The 19,679-nt window shown below is 62.1% G+C and overlaps 3 protein-coding genes across 5 annotated transcripts in view; all 3 read right to left on the bottom strand.

Annotated features, from left to right (window-relative positions):
• KCNN1 (potassium calcium-activated channel subfamily N member 1) overlaps positions 1-4,959 on the bottom strand; it is a 17,845-nt gene extending 12,886 nt beyond the window's left edge. The window contains exons 1-2 of the mRNA XM_041481917.1: positions 4,749-4,959; positions 205-320 (exon numbers count right to left, since the gene is read on the bottom strand). The gene's annotated coding sequence lies outside the window, so the exon portion shown is untranslated. The remainder of the gene's footprint in view (positions 1-204; positions 321-4,748) is intronic.
• Positions 4,960-8,447: 3,488 nt separating this feature from the next.
• On the bottom strand, positions 8,448-15,618 carry CCDC124 (coiled-coil domain containing 124). 3 transcript variants are annotated; one of them, XM_041482241.1, is made up of 5 exons: positions 13,641-14,458; positions 13,183-13,260; positions 11,253-11,433; positions 10,493-10,607; positions 8,448-8,918 (listed from the first exon to the last, which is right to left on the bottom strand). In XM_041482241.1, the coding sequence occupies exons 1-5, from the start codon at positions 13,719-13,721 to the stop codon at positions 8,714-8,716; spliced, it is 660 nt and encodes a 219-aa protein (XP_041338175.1). In that variant the 5' UTR covers positions 13,722-14,458; the 3' UTR covers positions 8,448-8,713. The 3 variants fall into 3 exon arrangements, with proteins under 3 accessions (XP_041338175.1, XP_041338169.1, XP_041338163.1); XM_041482235.1 differs by lacking the exon at positions 13,183-13,260 and adding an exon at positions 15,532-15,618 and having other exon boundaries at positions 8,450-8,918; positions 13,563-13,733; XM_041482229.1 differs by lacking the exon at positions 13,183-13,260 and having other exon boundaries at positions 8,450-8,918; positions 13,563-14,456.
• Positions 15,619-15,967: 349 nt separating this feature from the next.
• The window catches only part of SLC5A5 (solute carrier family 5 member 5), a 7,366-nt gene continuing 3,654 nt past the window's right edge, over positions 15,968-19,679 (bottom strand). The window contains exons 7-13 of the mRNA XM_041480939.1: positions 19,455-19,584; positions 18,882-18,970; positions 18,680-18,792; positions 17,986-18,056; positions 17,344-17,540; positions 16,652-16,776; positions 15,968-16,541 (exon numbers count right to left, since the gene is read on the bottom strand). Of these exons, the coding sequence (XP_041336873.1) occupies positions 16,303-16,541; positions 16,652-16,776; positions 17,344-17,540; positions 17,986-18,056; positions 18,680-18,792; positions 18,882-18,970; positions 19,455-19,584 (964 nt within the window). The 3' untranslated portion in view covers positions 15,968-16,302. The remainder of the gene's footprint in view (positions 16,542-16,651; positions 16,777-17,343; positions 17,541-17,985; positions 18,057-18,679; positions 18,793-18,881; positions 18,971-19,454; positions 19,585-19,679) is intronic.

Raw genomic sequence — 19,679 nt, 5'->3', positions numbered from 1 at the left:
CCCAGAGCACCCCAAAATATTCCAAATACACCCCAAAACACCCCAGTACACCCCAAAACACCCTCGTGCACCCCAAAACACCCCAGAGCATCCCAAAACACCCCAGTGCACCCCAAAACGCCCCCAGAGCACCCAAAAATATTCCAAATACACCCCCAAACAGCCCCAGTGCACCCCAAAACGCCCCCCAAGGCCCCCCCGTACCTGCTGGGGCTCCCCGGCGCCGCCCGGGGGGGTCCCGGGGCCGTCAGGGGCTGCGGGGCCGGGGCCGGGAGCGGGGGGGGTCCGGGGGTCCGGGGGCCATGGGCTTCCCTCCACGCCTGGCCGGGGGACACGCGGCGTCAGGGGGTCCCCAAACCCCCGCGGTGACACGGCGGGGACCCCCAGAGCTGGCACAGCCCGGGAGGGCCCTGCCCTGGCAGTGCCACCCCCCGGGGGTCACCCTGTCCCCTGCAGCAGCGAGCGCCGGGCACGAGGGGATGGCACAGCAGTGAGGGACTGTCACAGCAGTGTCCCCATGGCATGAGGGGATGGCACTGCAGTGTCCCTTTGTATGAGGGGATGGCACAGCAGTGTCCCCTTGGCACGAAGGGATGGCACAGCAGTGTCCCCATGGCACAACGGGATGGCACAGCAGGGAGGGGATGGCACAGCAGTGTCCCCATCATACAAAGGGATGGCACAGCAGTGTCCCCATGCCCATTTGCACAGGGGGTTCTGTCACACAAAAACCCCATTGCACGAGGAGCTGCACCACAAGAAAAACCCCGCTGCACGAGGGCTTACGTCACACAAAAACCCCATTGCATGGAGTGGGCCTCTTATTGCACCAAGAAATGTGCAATAATCCCCCCACTGCACGGGGGATTACATCCCATAAAAACCCCATTGTTTGTATGAGGGGATGGCACAGCAGTGCCCCTGTTCAAGAAGGGCACCACACCGATGACCCCATTGCATGCAGAGCCCTATTGCACCAAGAACCCCATTGCACAGGGGATTATGTCACACAAAAACCCCACTGCACGGGGAATTACATCCCATAAAAACCCCATTTGCACAGGGGGTTCTGTCACACAAAAACCCCATTGCACGAGGAGCTGCACCACAAGAAAAACCCCGCTGCACGAGGGCTTACGTCACACAAAAACCCCATTGCATGGAGTGGGCCTCTTATTGCACCAAGAAATGTGCAATAATCCCCCCACTGCACGGGGGATTACATCCCATAAAAACCCCATTTCACGAGGGGTTACATTCCATAAAAACCCCATTGCACGAGGGGTTACATCACACCAAAACCCCATAGCACGGGGGCTGTGTGACACCAAAACCCCACAGCATGGGGGCTGCACCATACAAAAAACCCCATAACATGAGGGGCTGAGCCCTAAAAAAAACCCCATAGCACGGGGGTTGTGTGAAATTAAAACCCCATTGCACCAGGGACTGCGCTGTACAGAAAACCCCACTGCACAGGGGGCTGCGTCACACTAAAATCCCACAGCACGGGGGGCTCTGTCACACCAAAACCCCACAGCACGAGGGGTTACATCACATAAAAACCCATTGCACGAGGGCCTGCGTGACACTAAAACCCCGTTCCACAAGGGGCTGCACCATACAAAAAACCCCACAGCGCGGGGGGCTCTGTCACACCAAAACCCCATTGCATGAGGGGTTGTGTCACGTAAAAACCCCATTGTACGAGGGGCCCTATTGCACCAACGACCCCGTTCCACGAGGGGCTGCTTCACACCAAAACCCCATAGCACGGGGGCTGTGTGACACCAAAACCCCACAGCACGGGGGGTGTGTGACACCAAAACCCCACAGCACGAGGGCTGTGTGACACCAAAACCCCACAGCACAGGGGGCTGTGTGACACTAAAACCCCACAGCACGAGGGGCTGTGTCACACCAAAACCCCACAGCACGAGGGGCTGTGTGACACCAAAACCCCACAGCACGGGGGCTGTGTGACACCAAAACCCCACAGCACGAGCGGCCCGACTGCTCCCCCCCATTCCCGCCCCACAAAACCCCCCTTACACAACACCCCGCAACCCCCCAGACCCCAAACCCCACACGAGCCCCCCCCGGGCGCTCCCCCATCCCTGCAGCGCCTCCCGGGCTCCGGGAGCTGTCCCCACCAGCAGGGGACAGTCCCCGCTGTCCCCATTCCCGGTGCCCCGGGAGCCCGCTGCTCCCGGTGCGCGGCCGGGCCTGGCTCCCCTCCAGGGCCGGATCGTTTTCTCTCCATTCTGCCAAATTTATGGCAGGAAAATGGGCTCCCGTTTCTTTTTCGTATTCGAAAAACCGCAGCGGGCAGGGAGGGAGGGGAAATGTTCCCCCCACCCCCTTCAGCGCCCTCCCCTGAGGCTGTGCCAGGCCCCACAGCCAGGAAAAGTTTTTGTCACCTCAGATGGGGGTGGGTGAGGCCACCGCGGGCTGGGGACACTAAATATTTCATCAGGCACCGCTCCGTGGTGGCTTCACTCCTCTGGATGGCGGCAGGAGGGCCCGGATCCATCTTCCCCCTGCCCGAGCATCCCCAGGGATGGATCCTGCATCCCGGGGAGGCCTCCGGTCCCTGTCCCTGTCCTCTGTCCCTGTCCCTATCCCCTATTCCTTATTCCTGTTCCTGTCCCCTGTCCCTATCCCTATCCCCTGTCCTTATCCCCTGCCTCTGTCCCCTGTCCCTGTCCACTGTCCCTGTCCCCTGTCCTCTGTCCCCTACCCCCTGTCCCTGTCCCCTATCCCCTGTCCCTGTCCCCTGTCCTCTGTCCCTGTTCCCTATTCCCTCTCCCCTGTCCCTGTTCCTGTCCCCTGTCCCTGTCCCCAAGGGGACTCCCTGCCTGGTGGCCACATGCCCGGGTGGGGTGCACAGGGTGGTCCTGCCTGTCCCCATTGTCCCCAAGGCGTGGATGGGGATGGGGACACGGCAGCTCCACGGTCACCGTGCGTCCTTGAGCCATCTGTCCCTATTCCCTATTCCCTCTCCCCTGTCCCTGTTCCTGTCCCTGTCCCCAAGGGGACTCCCTGCCTGGTGGCCGCATGCCCGGGTGGGGTGCACAGGGTGGTCCTGCCTGTCCCCATTGTCCCCAAGGCGTGGATGGGGATGGGGACACGGCAGCTCCACGGTCACCGTGCGTCCTTGAGCCACAGCCACCAACGTCCCTGCTCCGGGATGTGACACGTCCGCAGGACACCCGCGGGTGGCTCTGCCACCCCCCACACACGGGGACAATGGACAAGGGGGAGCGGCAGATGCCACCAGGCTGGGGCAGGACCCTCGGGTGGGGACAGCAAAGGGGTCCTGAGGGTGACACCGGCCGCGACAGCACCTCCCGCGGCAGGGACACGCGTGGGGACACCCATGGCCGGGCTGCAGCCACCCCCAGCGCCCCGGGGATGACAGCGGGGTGGCATCGGTGACAAGGGGACACCGCGCTCCCGCCGTGCCCGGAGCAGCGGCGCTGCCTCGGAGCAACTGCAGAGGAGAGGGGGGGGCGCGGCCAGAAATAGCGGCTGATTAATTTATTTATCCCCCCTCGCTAATTCCTGCCCGGGCACCGCTGCGGGTGGGGCAGCCCTGCGGGGGCAGCCGGGCTGGTGACACCGCGGGGACAGCGGGGGTGACCCGGCCCGGGGTCACCGGGGCTCGCCGCCAGTCGCTGCCGCGGCCCGGGGGCACCAAGTGCGTCAGACCCCCGGCTGCACCCCCCCCAAAATCCGCCGCGTGGCCCCGGTTCCTGCGGCCGCCGCCAAGCCCCGGCCATATGTCCCAGGCCGGGAGCAGCTGGCGGTGCCCGCGGGAGCCCCCGGCCCCCGCTGCCCACCCGCGGCGAGGGGCGGGCCGGGGGCGGCACCGCCGCTGCCCCCCGAGGGCAGGGCAGGGGGGCTCGCTGAGCTTCGGGGGGGCACGGAACCGGCGGGACGAGGCCACGCCGCTCCCCAAAAAAAGCAGCGGGATGGCTCAGCCCAGCCGTGCCACCGGGGGACCCCCGGGGGTGACAACGCCCGAGACCCCCCGGTCCCCAAGTGTCGCCCCCCTGGCACGGCGGGGTGGGGGCAGAGGGGCAGCGCCCCAGGGGCGCTGGGGGGGGGTTTCCCCCACGCAGGATCGAGCCCGGTGCCATCCGTGGGGTGTCCGTGTGTCCCCCAGAGCGCAGGGAGGTGGCACACCCGCGGGGACACGCGGGGACACCCGAAGATCCCCGGCCCCGCCGCGACGCCGGGGAATCCCCGCCTGGTGCCGGGGTCTCCCCGAGAAAATCCCTCCGCAGAGCCCCGCCGGAACACCCGGGACTGCCGCCGCACCCGGGGACACGGCCACAGCCCCCATGCCCCCAGGGGTGGCAGGGACAGCCGTGATCCCCGCGACACCCCCAACCCGAGGGGGGACCCCATCCCCATCCCGCCCGCCTCGGGAGGGGGACACGCCGCCGGGGACACCGTACCTGTGTGGGGCCCAGCGGGTGCGTGGGGCTGGGCTGGGGGGTCCCGGGGGGTGCAGCGGGGGGGTCCGGGCTCCCCACGCCCCCCCCCGGTGCCCCCTCCCCTTGCCCACCCCCCCGGGCACCCCCCCGCCCTGCGCCGGGGGCTTCCCGCGGGCGGGGGGATCCTCCCGAGCCGGGGGATTCCCGGGATTCCCGCCAGCCACGGGCTTCCCCAGCACCGGCAGCGCCCCTGGAGCCGAGGGGGGGGGTCTCCACCCTCGCGGACCCCCCCCCAAATTCACCCACCTGCCGCCAGCCCCCGGCCTCCGCTGCCCTCGGGCGCTGCCGCCGCTGACCATGGCCCGGCGGCGGCGACACGTGCGGCGCCGAGCCCGGGATCCCGGCGGGTTCCGGTGGCACAACCGGGGGCCGGGGGCGAGCCTGAACAGCGGCTCCGCGGTGCCGCCGAGCCCCTCCCGGCCGCGCCGTGCCTCGGTTTCCCCAGCGCGCAGGCGGCGGCCGCGGGGGCTGCGGGCGGCGATGCGGCGCCGTTGAGATGCCGCTCCACACGCGCAGCCGCGCGCACCCGCCCCGCCGCCTCCCGGGGCTTCCCGGGGGCCTCCCGGTGCTTCCCGGGGCTTCCCGGGGCCTCCCGGTACTTCCCGGAGCCTCCGGGCCCCGCTGCGGATAAACCCAGCCGCCTGACGGGGTTCCCTCCCCGCGCGTCGCCGCAGCCGCGGGGCCGGGGGCGATCGCCCACCCGCGGCTCCCCCCAACCCTCCCCATGGGGACCCCCCCGGTGACCCCCTGGGACCCCCCCAGGGACCCCCTGGGACCTCCCCGGGAACCCCGGGGCAGCCCCCGGGTGGGGCTTTTTCCCCCCATAAGGTGTCGGTGTCACCCCCGGGGGTGCTGGCGGTGGGCAGGGGGCGCGGGGTGACCCCCGGGTGGGGCGTGTCACACACGCGGGGGGGGCGGTTTGGGGGGTATGCCCGGTTTTGGGGGGATTCCCGATTTGGGGGGGATGATGCCCGATTTGGGGGCAGGGGGGGTTCCCGGTGCCAGCCGATCCCGCGTGACCGCCGCCCCCGCATCTCCCCCCCCGCTCGTTGCCATGGCAATGTCCCGTCTCCCCCCACCCCCAGTGATGGAAAAAGGGGGAGGGGAGTGGCCGAGGGGGGAGGGGCGGGGAATCCCCTCCCTCTCCGCCCCCTCCCCCACTGCGGCGGGGATCCCCGAGTGCGGGGGACACCGGGACCCCCCCCCCGCACTGCGGGATTCCCCCAAATCCCGTGGGAAATGGGGGATCCCCCACTAATCCCGCCCCTCCCCCCGCGGGGGGATTCCCCCCTTTAATGGGGACCCCCCGGCATGGAGGGGCTCCCCCAAATCCCCCAAAGCAGGGGGGGACCCCGGAAATGCTTTAGAGCCCCCTCAATTCCCCCTGATCCCATGGGGCTGACCCCCCCCCTGCGGGGGGGATCCCCGAGTGCGGGGGACCCCGGGACCCCCCCCCCGCACTGCGGGATTCCCCCAAATCCCGTGGGAAATGGGGGATCCCCCACTAATCCCGCCCCTCCCCCCGCGGGGGGATTCCCCCCTTTAATGGGGACCCCCCGGCATGGAGGGGCTCCCCCAAATCCCCCAAAGCAGGGGGGGACCCCGGAAATGCTTTAGAGCCCCCTCAATTCCCCCTGATCCCATGGGGCTGATCTGGGGGGAGAGGGGACACCGGGAATGGGACTGGGAATAGGGTTGGGAATGGGAAAGGGGAACAGGAATGGGGAACAGGGAACGGGAATGGGGAACAGGGAACGGGAATGGGAATAGGATTGGGAATGGGAAAGGGGAACGGGAATGGGGAACAGGGAACGGGAATGGGAATAGGATTGGGAATGGGAAAGGGGAACGGGAATGGGGAACAGGGAACGGGAATGGGAATAGGATTGGGAATGGGAAAGGGGAACGGGAATGGGGAACAGGGAACGGGAATGGGAATAGGATTGGGAATGGGAAAGGGGAACGGGAATGGGAACGGGGATGGGAACAGGGAATGGGAATGGGAAAGAGGAATGGGAATGGGATTGAGAATGGGATTCGGGAATGGGAATGGGGTTGGGAATGGGAATGGGGACAGGAAATGGGGATGGGGAATGGGAATAGGATTGGGAATGAGAAAGGGGAACAGGGATGGGAACGGGGAATGGGAACGGGAAAGAATAGGGATGGGGAATGGGAACAGGGATGGGAAAAGGGAGGGAATTGGGAAGGGGAGGGGAATGGGAAGGGGAATTCCCAAGATGGGAATAGGAGGACCCAGGAAGGGTTCCCAACTCCCAGGGGTTCCTCATTCCAGGAGCAGCAGGAATGGGGGATTCCCCCCCTCAGGAACAACCCGGGGGGTCCCAAAGGGAGGGAAACCCCCCCAGTCCAAGCAGGAATCCCACCCCCAATTCCAGTGGGATCTTCCACATTTTCAGGGATAAAACTGAGCCAGGCAGGGGAAGAATCCCCCCAAACCCTTCCCAAGTTATTCCTTCCCCAATTTAATCGGATTTTGGGTTTTTTTTCTTTAAATTTTTAATTGGATTCAAACACACCAAACTCACACAAAGGGGTGGAGGGGGGGGTCACTCCTCCCTGGCTGGATTTGGGAATTCTGGGATGCAGGAACAGGGCCCAGCCCAGGGGGGGAGCAGCCCCAAAAAGAGGGAAAAGGATGAGGCTGGATGAATCCCATGGGATTTTGGGAAATTGGGTGGCACCTCCAGGCCGATTCCTGGGAAGGAATTCCATTCCCAAAGGATGGGAATCCCTCCTCTGGGTGGATTTGGGACTCCAGCATTCCAGGGGACAGTGGGAATGTCACCTGGAGTGCCTGTCCCCCCCAGGAAAGGCTTTTCCCACTCCTCCCTGAGGGATTTTCCCTCTTCCCAGTGCAATCCCAAAGGAAACAGGACCAAGGATAGCCCCAACTCCAAAGGAAATGGGAGCAGGGATTTCATGGATGGGCCAATCCCAAAGGAAATGGGAGCAGGGATTTCAGGAACATCCCAATCCCAAAGGAAATGGCACCAGGGATTTCATGGATGGGCCAATCCCAAAGGAAACGGCCCCAGTCCCAAAGGAAATGGGAGCAGGGATATCTCAATCCCAAAGGAAATGGGAGAAGGGATTTCAGGGGTATCACAGGAGTAGGGATTTCAGGGATATCCCAATCCCAAAGAAACAGGAGCAGGATTTCAGGGATATCCCAGTCCCAGAGGAAATGGAAGCAGGGATTTCAGGGATATCCCAAAGAAACAGGAGCAGGGATTTCAGGGATATCCCAGGAGCAGGGATTTCAGGGATATCCCAATCCCAAAGAAACAGGAGCAGGGATCTCAGGGACATCCCAAAGAAACAGGAGCAGGGATCTCAGGGACATCCCAATCCCAAAGAAACGGGAGCAGGGATCTCAGGGACATCCCAAAGAAACAGGAGCAGGGATCTCAGGGACATCCCAATCCCAAAGAAACGGGAGCAGGGATCTCAGGGACATCCCAATCCCAAAGAAACGGGAGCAGGGATCTCAGGGACATCCCAATCCCAAAGGAACGGGAGCAGGGATCTCAGGGACATCCCAATCCCAAAGAAACGGGAGCAGGGATCTCAGGGACATCCCAATCCCAAAGAAACGGGAGCAGGGATCTCAGGGACATCCCAATCCCAAAGAAACGGGAGCAGGAGCAGGGATCTCAGGGACATCCCAAAGGAACAGGAGCAGGGATCTCAGGGACATCCCAAAGAAACAGGAGCAGGGATCTCAGGGACATCCCAATCCCAAAGAAACGGGAGCAGGGATCTCAGGGACATCCCAATCCCAAAGGAACAGGAGCAGGGATCTCAGGTGAGACCCAGGGTCTGGAATCTCTTCGGGCTCACACCCCGGGAGCATTTTCCACGTGCCAACTCCAGAATCCCGAACAGGAGCAGGGATCTCAGGGACATCCCAATCCCAAAGGAACAGGAGCAGGGATCTCAGGTGAGACCCAGGGTCTGGAATCTCTTCGGGCTCACACCCCGGGAGCATTTTCCACGTGCCAACTCCAGAATCCCACGGAGGCAACGCCGGGAACCTCCGGGAGCCGCTCTCCCCAGGCGATTCCAGGAAGGAGAAGGCGCCATCAGTCCGACCTGCAGCTCACCCCAAACCCACGGCGGGGAGACAGAGACACAAAAAACCCCAAAAGCGCCGCGGGGGGACGGTCCTGGCGGGGACCCCAGTCCGGCTAGGGGTGGCTGTTGTAGGGTTTGTGCCGCTGGTTCAGGGGGTTCTCGGGGGACCTCATCCACTCCTTCTTGAGCAGCTGGCGCAGCTGGCTCAGCCGCATGTTGGGGTTGTCCCGCCGCAGCCGCGGCAGCTGCAGCTCCTCGAAGGCGGCGAAGGCGGCGCGGAGACGGCGCTCGGGGTGGCGCTCCAGGGGCTGGGACACGCTGGGGACACAGGGGACACGGTCATGGGGGAAAGGGACACGCTGGGGACACAGGGGACACGGTCACAGGGGGAAAGGGACACACTGGGGACAGCAGGGACATGGTCATGGTTACAGGGGGACAGGGTTGGGACACGCTGGGGACACAGGGGACACGGTCACACGGGGATGGGACACGCTGGGGACACAGGGGACACGGTCACAGGGGGAAAGGGACACGCTGGGGACAGCAGGGACATGGTCATGGTTACAGGGGGACAGGGTTGGGACACGCTGGGGACACAGGGGACACGGTCACAGGGGGAAAGGGACACATCAGGAGGGGCTGGGACACGCTGGGGACAGAGGGGACACGGTCACGGGGGGACAGAGACATGGAGGGACACGGTCACGAGGGAGTGGGGACAGGGGCGGGCACGTTGGGGGGGACAGGGAGTGACACAGCCCCCAGGGGACAGGGACGGGCACGCTGTGAGAGACCGGGGACACGGAGGGACACGATCCCAAAGGGAATGGCACCAGGGACAGCCCCAGGGGACACGGTCACACGGGGATGGGACATGGTGAGGACACGGGGGACACGGTCACAGGGGGATGGGACACGCTGGGGACACAGGGGACACGGTCACAGCGGGGTGGGACACGCTGGGGACACAGGGGACACGGTCACAGGGGGCTGGGACACGCTGGGGACACGGTCATCGTTACGGGGGGACAGGGATGGGACATGCTGGGGACAGCAGGGACATGGTCATGGTTGTGGCAGGGCAGGGATGGGACACACTGGGCACAGTGGGGACACGGTCACAGGGGGAAGGGACACGCTGGGGACACAGGGGACATGGTCACAGGGGAAAGGGACACGCTGGGGACACAGGGGACACAGTCATAGTTACAGGGGGACAGGGATGAGACACGTTGGGGACAGAGGGGACAAAGTCACAGAGGGATGGGACACGCTGGGGACAGAGGGGACAAAGTCACAGTCACGGGGGGACAGGGACACAGAGGGACAGGGACGCTGGGGACAACGGGGACATGGTCACGGTTGTGGGGGGACAGGGATGGGACACGCTGGGGCAAGGAGGGACATGTTCATGGGGGGATGGGACACGCTGGGGACAGAGGGGACACGGTCACAGGGGGATGGGACATGGTCACGGGGGGACAGGGACATGCTGGGGACAGAGGGGACACGGTCACGGGGGAACAGAGACATGGAGGGACACGGTCACGAGGGAGTGGGGACAGGGGCGGGCACGTTGGGGGGGACAGGGAGTGACACAGCCCCCAGGGGACAGGGACGGGCACGCTGTGAGAGACCGGGGACACGGAGGGACACGGTCAGGAGGGGACACGGAGGGACACGGTCCCAAAGGGAATGGCACCAGGGACAGCCCCAGCCCCAAAGGAAACGGCCCCACGTGTTCCAGATCCCCCAATCCCACAGCACCCCCATCCCTGCCACCCCAAATCCCGGATTCCCGCCGGGATCCCAACCCCCGGGGAAGTTTCAGGGACCATCCCTGGGGGATTTTGGGGGGATTTGGGGGGGATTTTGGGGTCGGGGCGCACCTGAGGGCGGCGATGGCGTCCTCGATGCTGCGCGCCTCCACAGCGCCCTCCTCAGGCAGCCGCCGGTTCAGGTTCTCCTCCAGCGGCAGCTCCAGGTGCGATTTCTCCTTCTCCACTGCCGGGAAAACCGGGAATGCTGAGGGATTCCCTCGGGAAAAACCGATTGTCCCTCTGGAAAACTCGGGTTTTCCCTTAAAACCACTCCCCGGGAAATTTTCCCCTCTAAAAATGTTAATTTTTCCTCTAAAAATCTTCGTTTTTCATCTGGAATTTTCCCCTCTAAAAAAACTCCAATTTTTCCTCCGGAAAAGTCAAATTGTTTCCTTGGAAAACTCATTTTTTTCCTTAAAAAAAGAAAATATTTTTCCTCTGTAAAGGGAAGTGAGGGACTGGGAAATGTGGGAATGGGAATGGAAATGTGGGAATGGGAAATGTGGGAATGGGAATGGAAATGTGGGATTGGGAATGGGAAATGTTGGAATGGGAAATGTGGGAATGGGAATGGGAAATGTGGGAATGGGAAAGACATGGATACAGAAAAACAAGAAGCCCAGGAGTATAAATCACAGAATTTTAGGGAATTCCACATCCAGAAAGAGCTTTGGGATCAAACCCAACACCACACCCCATCCCCAAAGCGCCACATCCAGGATTTTTGGGGACAATTCCAGGGAATGGGAATCCCAAACCACCCTCAGCCATTCCCAAGGTGTCTCCTGGAGCAGCTCCCCAGCCCAGAATTCCCAGGGAATTCCCAAACCTGCATCCGTGTTTTCCCTCTGCTCCTTGCGGACGTTCTCCTCGATCTGGGCCCGGGTGATTTTCCCAGGATTTCCCTGCTTGGGAGTTTTCCCTTTGAGCTTGGAGTCCTCCTCCTCCAGCAGCCGCTGCAGCTCCTTGCGGCGCTCCAGCTGCTCCAGGCGCCGCTTCTCCCGCTCCTCCTGGGAATGGCACACGGATCTGTCACCCCAGGGGGGTCACACCCACCCCAGGAAGATGGGAATTCCCTGGGGTGGCACCTCGGGAGTGATGGATCCATGGATGGATTCAGGGATGGATCCACAGATGGATTCATGGAAGGACTCATGAATGAATCCATGGATTCATGGATGGATTCATAGATGGACCCATGATCCATGGATGGACCCATGGAAGGATCCATGGAAGGATTAATTAATGAATCCATGGATTCATGGATGGATTCATGGAAGGATTCATGGATGAACCCATGGATCAGCTCCAGCTGCTCCAGGCGCCGCTTCTCCCGCTCCTCCTGGGAATGGCACACGGATCTGTCACCCCAGGGGGGTCACACCCACCCCAGGAAGATGGGAATTCCCTGGGGTGGCACCTCGGGAGTGATGGATCCATGGATGGATCCATGGAAGGATTCATTAATGAATCCATGGATCCATGGATGGATTCAAGGATGGACCCACGGATGGATTCATGGAAGGATCCATGGAAGAATTCATTAATGGACCCACAGATGGATTCATGGATAGATGGATCCATAGATGGATCAAGGGATGGATTCATGGAAGGATCCATGGAAGGATTAATTAATGAATCCATGGATCCATGGATGGATTCATGGATGAATCCATGGACCCATGGATGGATTCATGGAAGGATTCATGGATGGATCCATGGAAGGATCCATGGAAGGATTAATTAATGAATCCATGGATCCATGGATGGATTCATGGATGGACCCATGGATGGATTCATGGAAGGATTAATGGATGAACCCATGGATGGATCCATGGATGGAGCAGCTCCAGCTGCTCCAGGCGCTGCTTCTCCCGCTCCTCCTGGGAATGGCACACGGATCTGTCACCCCAGGGGGGTCACACCCATCCCAGGAAGATGGGAATTCCCTGGGGTGGCACCTCGGGAGTGATGGATCCATGGATGGATTCAGGGATGGATCCACAGATGGATTCATGGAAGGACTCATGAATGAATCCATGGATTCATGGATGGATTCATAGATGGACCCATGATCCATGGATGGACCCATGGAAGGATCCATGGAAGGATTAATTAATGAATCCATGGATTCATGGATGGATTCATAGATGGACCCATGATCCATGGATGGACCCATGGAAGGATCCATGGAAGGATTAATTAATGAATCCATGGATTCATGGATGGATTCATGGAAGGATTCATGGATGAACCCATGGATCAGCTCCAGCTGCTCCAGGCGCCGCTTCTCCCGCTCCTCCTGGGAATGGCACACGGATCTGTCACCCCAGGGGGGTCACACCCATCCCAGGAAGATGGGAATTCCCTGGGACGGCACCTCGGGAGTGATGGATCCATGGATGGATTCATGGAAGGATCCATGGATGGACCCACGGAAGGATCCATGGATGGACCCACGGAAGGATCCATGGATGGATGGATCCATGAATGGATCCAAGGATTGATTCATGGATGAATCCATGGATGAATCAATAGATGGATCCATGGATGGATCAACAGATGGATCCATGGATGGATTCATGGAAGGATCCATGGAAGGACCCACGGATGGATCAATGGGTGGATCCATGGATGGATCAGCTCCAGCTGCTCCAGGCACTTCTTCTCCCGCTCCTCCTGGGATTGGCACACGGATCCACAGGGGTCACACCTGCCCCAGGAACCTCCTCCCTGCTCCCAGGATTTGGGATCCCCACCTTCCTCTGCTCCTTCCTCAGGACGTGTTTGTCCTCGTCCTTCCAGAGCTCATCCTCCAGCTCCTGCTGCCGCCGCGCCTCCGCCATTCCCAGCCTTCCTCCTCCTCACCCTCATTCTGAAGCTTTTCCCTCCTCTCTCTCAATCCCAGAGTTTTTCCTCCTCTCCCTCATTCCCAGGACTGTTTTTCCTCTCATTCCCAGGGCTCTTCCTTCTCTCATTCCCAGAATTTTCCCTCCTCTCCCTCACCTGGTTCCTCCCCACTCCCAAACTTTCCCCTCTTTTGATTCCCAGACTTTCCCCTCTCCTCATCCCCAGACTTTCCCCTCTCCTCATCCCAAACCTTCCCCCTCTCCCTTCTCCCAGGATTTGGGATCCCCACCTTCCTCTGCTCCTTCCTCAGGACGTGTTTGTCCTCGTCCTTCCAGAGCTCATCCTCCAGCTCCTGCTGCCGCCGCGCCTCCGCCGCCGCCTTGGCCTCGGCCCTGCGGGCGCGCGCCGCCGCCGACTTGCTGTTCTCCCCCTGGAATTTCTTGGGCATCCCTCAAACCCTCTGGGAAACCGGGAGAAATCGGGGTTCTGTAGGGACTTGGGGTCGGTTTTTCGGGGGGTTTGTCACGGGGTAAGTTGGGGTTGAGGTTGGAGGTCAGGCAGGCGGAGCTGGGAGTTTGCACGCTCGGGAATTTGCGGGGATTGGGGTTAAAAGTTCCCGAGGTTTCCTTCCCCAGTTTCCCTCAGGATTCTCCAGACTCCTGCCAAAAATTCTCCAGCCCCTTCCCAAAAATTCTCCAGCCATTTCCCAAAAATTCTCCAGCCACTTCCCAAAAATTCTCCGACCTCTTCCCAAAAATTCTCCAGCCATTTCCCAGAAATTCTCCATCTTCTTTCCAGTTTCCCTCAGGAATTCTCCATGCCCTTCCCAAAAATCCTCCAGCCTCTTCCCAAAAATTCTCCATTCTCTTCCCAGTTTCCCTCAGGAATTCTCCACCCCCTTCCCAAAAATTCTCCAGCCATTTCCCAGAAATTCTCCAGCCCCTTCACAGTTTCCCTCAGGAATTCTGCAGCCTCTTCCCAAAATCCTCCAGTCCCTTCCCAAAAATCCTCCAGCCTCTTCCCAAAAATTCTCCATTCTCTTCCCAGTTTCCCTCAGGAATTCTCCACCCCCTTCCCAAAAATTCTCCAGCCATTTCCCAGAAATTCTCCAGCCCCTTCACAGTTTCCCTCAGGAATTCTGCAGCCTCTTCCCAAAATCCTCCAGTCCCTTCCCAAAAATTCTCCAGCCTCTTCCCAAAAATTCTCCAGCCATTTCCCAGAAATTCTCCATCTTCTTTCCAGTTTCCCTCAGGAATTCTCCATGCCCTTCCCAAAAATCTTCCAACCTTTTCCCAAAAATCCTCCAGTCCCTTCCCAAAAATCCTCCAGCCTCTTCCCAAAAATTCTCCATTCTCTTCCAAATTTCCCTCAGGAATTCTCCACCCCCTTCCCAAAAATTCTCCAGCTTCTTCCTAGAAATTCTCCATTCCCTTCCCAAAAATCCTCCAGCCCCTCCCCAGATTTTGGGGATTTGGAGAGGGGAAAAGTCCCCAAAACCGAGTTAAAAACTGGGATCGTCCCCCTGATTTATCCCAGATTTATCCCAACCCCAAATCGGGATAAATTTCCCAGATTTCCTCCAGATCGTGGCTGATCCCAAATCTGCTCCCTCCTGGCCAAACTCCAGCCTCTCAGCCCATGGAAAAAGCACCTGGAAATCCAAAAAAAAAACCCGAGCCAGGAAAAAACGGGATTGAGGCGCCTCTGTCCCCTCCCGAGGGAGGGGAGAAACTCCTTTAATTTGGATAACCAGCCCCAAAACGGGCTGGGATTGTTATCCAGGGTGGGAAAAGTCAAATCCAAGGGAAAAGGGAGCTTTCAAATCAACCAAACACGGGGGAAATCGCAGCTTTGGGAGCTCTGGGGCAGAATCTTTGATTTTAATCGTCGATAATTACGAATTAAATTCGATTAAAAACAAACGGGCTGCTCCATTCCCAAGCTTTGCCCTGCCTGGGATGGACTCAACCCTTTCTCCCGCCTGGAACATCCTCGGAGCCATCCTAAAATCTTTTCTCCTGCATTTTCACCCTCCCTAAAATCCCTTCTCCCGCCCCCCCGAGCCTGCCCAGGAGCGGCACCGGGGCAGGGCCTCACCTGAGGGCCGGCAAAAAGAGACCCCCGGGTCTGTCCCGGCCCCCCCGGCCTCCCCTCCCCGCCACCCCGCGGTGTCCCCGCTGCCCCCGGTGCCGTCCCTTCCCTTCGCTCCCGGCCCGGTCCCTCCGCCCCGCCCGGCCCCGAACCGGCCCCGCTCCTACCGGGCCCCGCCGCCCCGGCTGTCGCGCGCTTTGTGCGTCATCACCGCGCGCCGTCACCCCCCCCATGGAAGGGGCGGGCAGGGCGCGCCGCCGCCATGTTTGTTGAGGGCACGGCCGGGGACTGCTTTTCTGTTTCTTTGCGGGAGAGGCGGCGGAGGGAGCGGAAGGAGCGGAGAGAGCGGCGGGACGGGCGGAGAGTCACGCTCAGGGCGGCGCGGTGGAAAAAATCCGCAGGGAATTCGCGCAACGCCCGCCGGCGGCGGAGGCTGTGCCCGGTTCAAAGATGGCGGCGCCCTGAGTGCCTCCTGAGGGGTGGGCGGGGCTTAAAAGGGCGGGGTCGCTGTCAGATAGGTGGGCGTGGCTTAGAGGGGAGGGGCCCTTTGTCACCTGCAGGAGTCGGGATTGTCACCTTGGGGGCGGGGCTTATCAGGGTGCGGCCATTGTCCCCATGGTGGGCGGAGCTTGGCAGGGTGTGGCCATTGTCCTCGTGGTGGGCGGAGCTTGGCAGGGTGTGCCCATTTTCCCCTGGTGGGCGTGGCTCACCAGGGCAGCTCTTGATTCCCAAATCCCCCCCACACCTGTGACCCCCCCCACCATTCCAGCAGTGTCACCTGAGGGACAGCGGCCGTGTCCCCTCCCTGTCCCCTCCCTGTCCCCCCAAGGACAGGCTCTGTCCAGGATCAGCAGCTCCTTTATTGGGGCCAGCACCGTGTCCCCACACTGTCCCTGTGTCCCCACCCCGCTGTCCCCGTGTCCCCACCCCGCTGTCCCCTACACATCGCTCTCGGTGACAGTGCCACCCCTGGGGGGGTCACTCGGGGGTGTCCCCTCCCCGTCCGGCCTCTCCAGCAGCGCCTGGGTCACCGCGGCCTTGTCCTCGTCCTTGTCCTTGTCCTTGTCCTTGTCCTCGTCCCCGGGGGTGCTGTCACCCTTGGGGACACCCGAGGGCGTGGCCCTGACGATGTCCCACCACAGCACACCCTGGGGACAGCGGCTCTGCCGGGCTGGCCCTGCCGGGAGGGGACACAGTGACAGGGAGTGACAGGAATGAGGTCACAGAGAAGGGGGACAGGGTGGCACAGGGGGTGGCACAGGGGGTGACAGGGCCATCCCCCCTCACCTGGCAGCAGGCTGAGCAGGGCCCCTGTCCCCACGGTCCCCAGTGTCCCCAGGGCGCCGTAGTACAGGTAGGACACGGAGTAGAAGTCACCCAGGATGGCCGGGCTGTGACAGGGGACAGCGGGGTGACATCACTGCCCTCAGGGACACCCGGTGCCGTCACAGGGAACAGGGACAGGGCTGTGACGTCACAGCCAGCAGGGACAGGGGTGTGATGTCACAGGGAACAGGGACAGGGGTGTGACGTCACAAGGAACAAGGACAGGGGTGTGACGTCACAAGGGACAAGGGAAGCAGTGTGACATCGTCAGGGACAGGGACATTGCTGCGATGTCACAACAGGCAGGGGCGGTGATGTGACATCACAGCCGGCAGGGACAGGGGTGTGACGTCACAGGGAATGGGGACAGTGGTGTGACATCACAGCCGGCAGGAAAAGGGACGTGACGTCACAGGGAATGGGGACAGTGGTGTGACATCACAGCCGGCAGGAAAAGGGACGTGACATCAGCGCCAGCAGGGACAGGGACATGCCACCCCAGGGGACAGGGACAGGGAGAGAGGTGTGCCACACAAGGGCACAGGGACAGGGACAGGGACAGGGACAGAGGTGTGCCACACAAGGGGACAGGGACAGGGACAGGGAGGTGCCAGCCCAGGGGACACGCCCGCGCTGTCCCCAGCCCCGCTCACCGCAGCGGCTCCGGGGGTGGCGCGGGCAGGGCGGGGCCGCTGGTGGCGCTGGTGGCGTTGGTGACATTGCGGGGCGGGCACAGCGTCCCCCAGGTGGGCAGCACCCCCATGGTGGCCGCGCTGGGCGGGTACAGGGTGGCACCCACGGCCACCCACAGGGACAGAGCCAGGCCCACGGCCAGGCCACCCAGCACCGCCTGCGACAGGGACAGGGATGGGGTTTTTTGGGGGTTTTTTTGGGGTCTGGGATAGCTCCAGGGGGCCCTGGCACTGCCCAAACCCCCCTCCTCGAGGGCTCTCCGGGTGCCACCAGAGCGTGGCTGTGTCCCCACTGTGTCCCCGCGGTGTCCCTGCACTGTCACCGCTTGGATGGGCACAGACAGCGGGGGGTTGGGTTTTTTGGGGGGTTTTTTGGGAATTTTTTGGGGTCTGGGAGAGCTCCAGGGGGGCCTGGCACTGCCCCAAGCCCTTCACCCTCAACGGCTCTCTGGGTGCCACCAGAGCGTGGCCGTGTCCCCGCGGTGTCCCCACTCGAGTGGGCACTGACAGCGTGGGGGTTTTTTGGGGGGGTTTGGGGTGTTTTGGGATTTTGGGGGCGGTAGAAGCAGAGGGAGGGGATTTGGGGTCTGGGGGGGCTCTCACCTGCAGGACACCCCCCCCCAGCAGCGAGGACAGAGCGGCCACGGTGATGCAGGAGGTGCCGAAGGTGAGAGCTGTGGGAATATGGGATGGGGTGGGATTGATGGCATTGATGGGATGGCATGGGATTGGGATTTATGGGATGGCATGGGATTGGGATTTATGGGATGGGATTGGTGGGATGGGATGGGATTTATGGGATGGGATGGGATTGGTGGGATTGATGGGATTTATGGGATGGGATGGGATTGGGATTTATGGGATTTATGGGATGGGATGGGATTGGGATTTATGGGATGGGATTGGTGGGATGGGATGGGATTTATGGGATGGGATGGGATGGGATTGATGGGATTGATGGGGTGGAATGGGATGGGATAGGATTTATAGGATAGGGTTGGGATTTAGGGAATGGGATGGATGGGATTTATGGGATGGGATGGGATGGATGTGATGGGATTGATGGGATGGGATTGAGATGGCATCCATAGGGTGCAATGGCATGGCACAGCCTGGCACATCCCAAATTGGGGTGACCCATCCCGGGCAGGGGTGACCCATCCGTGTCCCCGTGGGGTGACCCTGCGGGGTGACCCATCCCCATGGAGGTGACCCATCCGTGTCCCCCCAGGCGCGGTGACCCTGCGGGGTGACCCACCCGTGTCCCCCGCGGTGTCCCCGGGCCGGTGGCACTCACAGAGTCCCTTGGAGATGAGCGTCAGCCTCCTGGGGGACAGTGCCGGCAGCCGCGGCCGCACCAGGTCCTCCACGGTGACGGCAGCCATGGCGTTGATGGACGTGGAGGCCGTGCTGGGCACGAGGTGACCCCGTCAGCCCCGTGGGGACACCAGGGGGGTGGCACCCCCTGCCCGTGTCCCCAGGCCGGGACCCCTCCTCACCTGAGCGTGCCGCTGTAGGCGCAGGCCAGGAACAGCCCCGGCACCCCCGGCGTGCTCCCGAAGATGTCCAGGACCAGGTAGGGCATGTACTGAGGGGACAGGGCTGAGGGGGCACCCCAAAACCTCCTGGGAGCCCCCAAACCTCACCCCACTGCCTCAGGGGGTGGTGGACCCATGAGAGACCCCAAAATCCCCTGGGAGCCCCCCAAACCCCACCCCACTGCCTCAGGGGGTGGTGGAGAGGATCTGGGCTGCTGGGGCACCCCAAAAACCCTTGGGAGCCCCCCAAACCCTACCCCACTGCCTCCGGGGGTGATGGAGAGGGGCAGGATCCCTGTGAGATCCCAAAACCCCCTCAGACCCCACTGTTTGAGGAGTCCTGGGGAGGATCTGGATCCCCAGGGACCCCAAAACCCCCTCACTGTGCCCCTGAGGGGTCCTGGAAGGGGCAGAACCTCAGGGGACCCCAAAACCCCCTGTGACCCCACAGCCTCGGGGTGTCCTGCTGGCACCACGATCCCGTGGCACCCCAAACCCCGCTGTGAGCCCGGGGGGGTCCCGGGGGGGCCGTACCTGGTCGGGGGCGGCGATGGCCCCGGCCAGCAGCGGGTCACAGCGGCCGTAGAGCGCGAACATGACGAGCCCGCAGGCCACGGCGCTGGCCACGATGCAGAGCAGCCCGACCTGATTGACCAGCAGCGCCCTGGGGACACGGGGACACGGGGGGGAGCGGGGGGGAAAGGGGGACACGGGGACATGGGGGACACGGGGGACACGGGGACAACGGGGGGAACGGGG

This window comes from Pyrgilauda ruficollis, unplaced genomic scaffold, assembly GCF_017590135.1.
Source record: "Pyrgilauda ruficollis isolate IOZ18807 unplaced genomic scaffold, ASM1759013v1 scaffold115, whole genome shotgun sequence".
NCBI classification, from domain to species: domain Eukaryota; kingdom Metazoa; phylum Chordata; class Aves; order Passeriformes; family Passeridae; genus Pyrgilauda; species Pyrgilauda ruficollis.
Note: the sequence above shows the minus strand (reverse complement) of the source record. Positions and strands in the feature narration are given on the sequence as shown.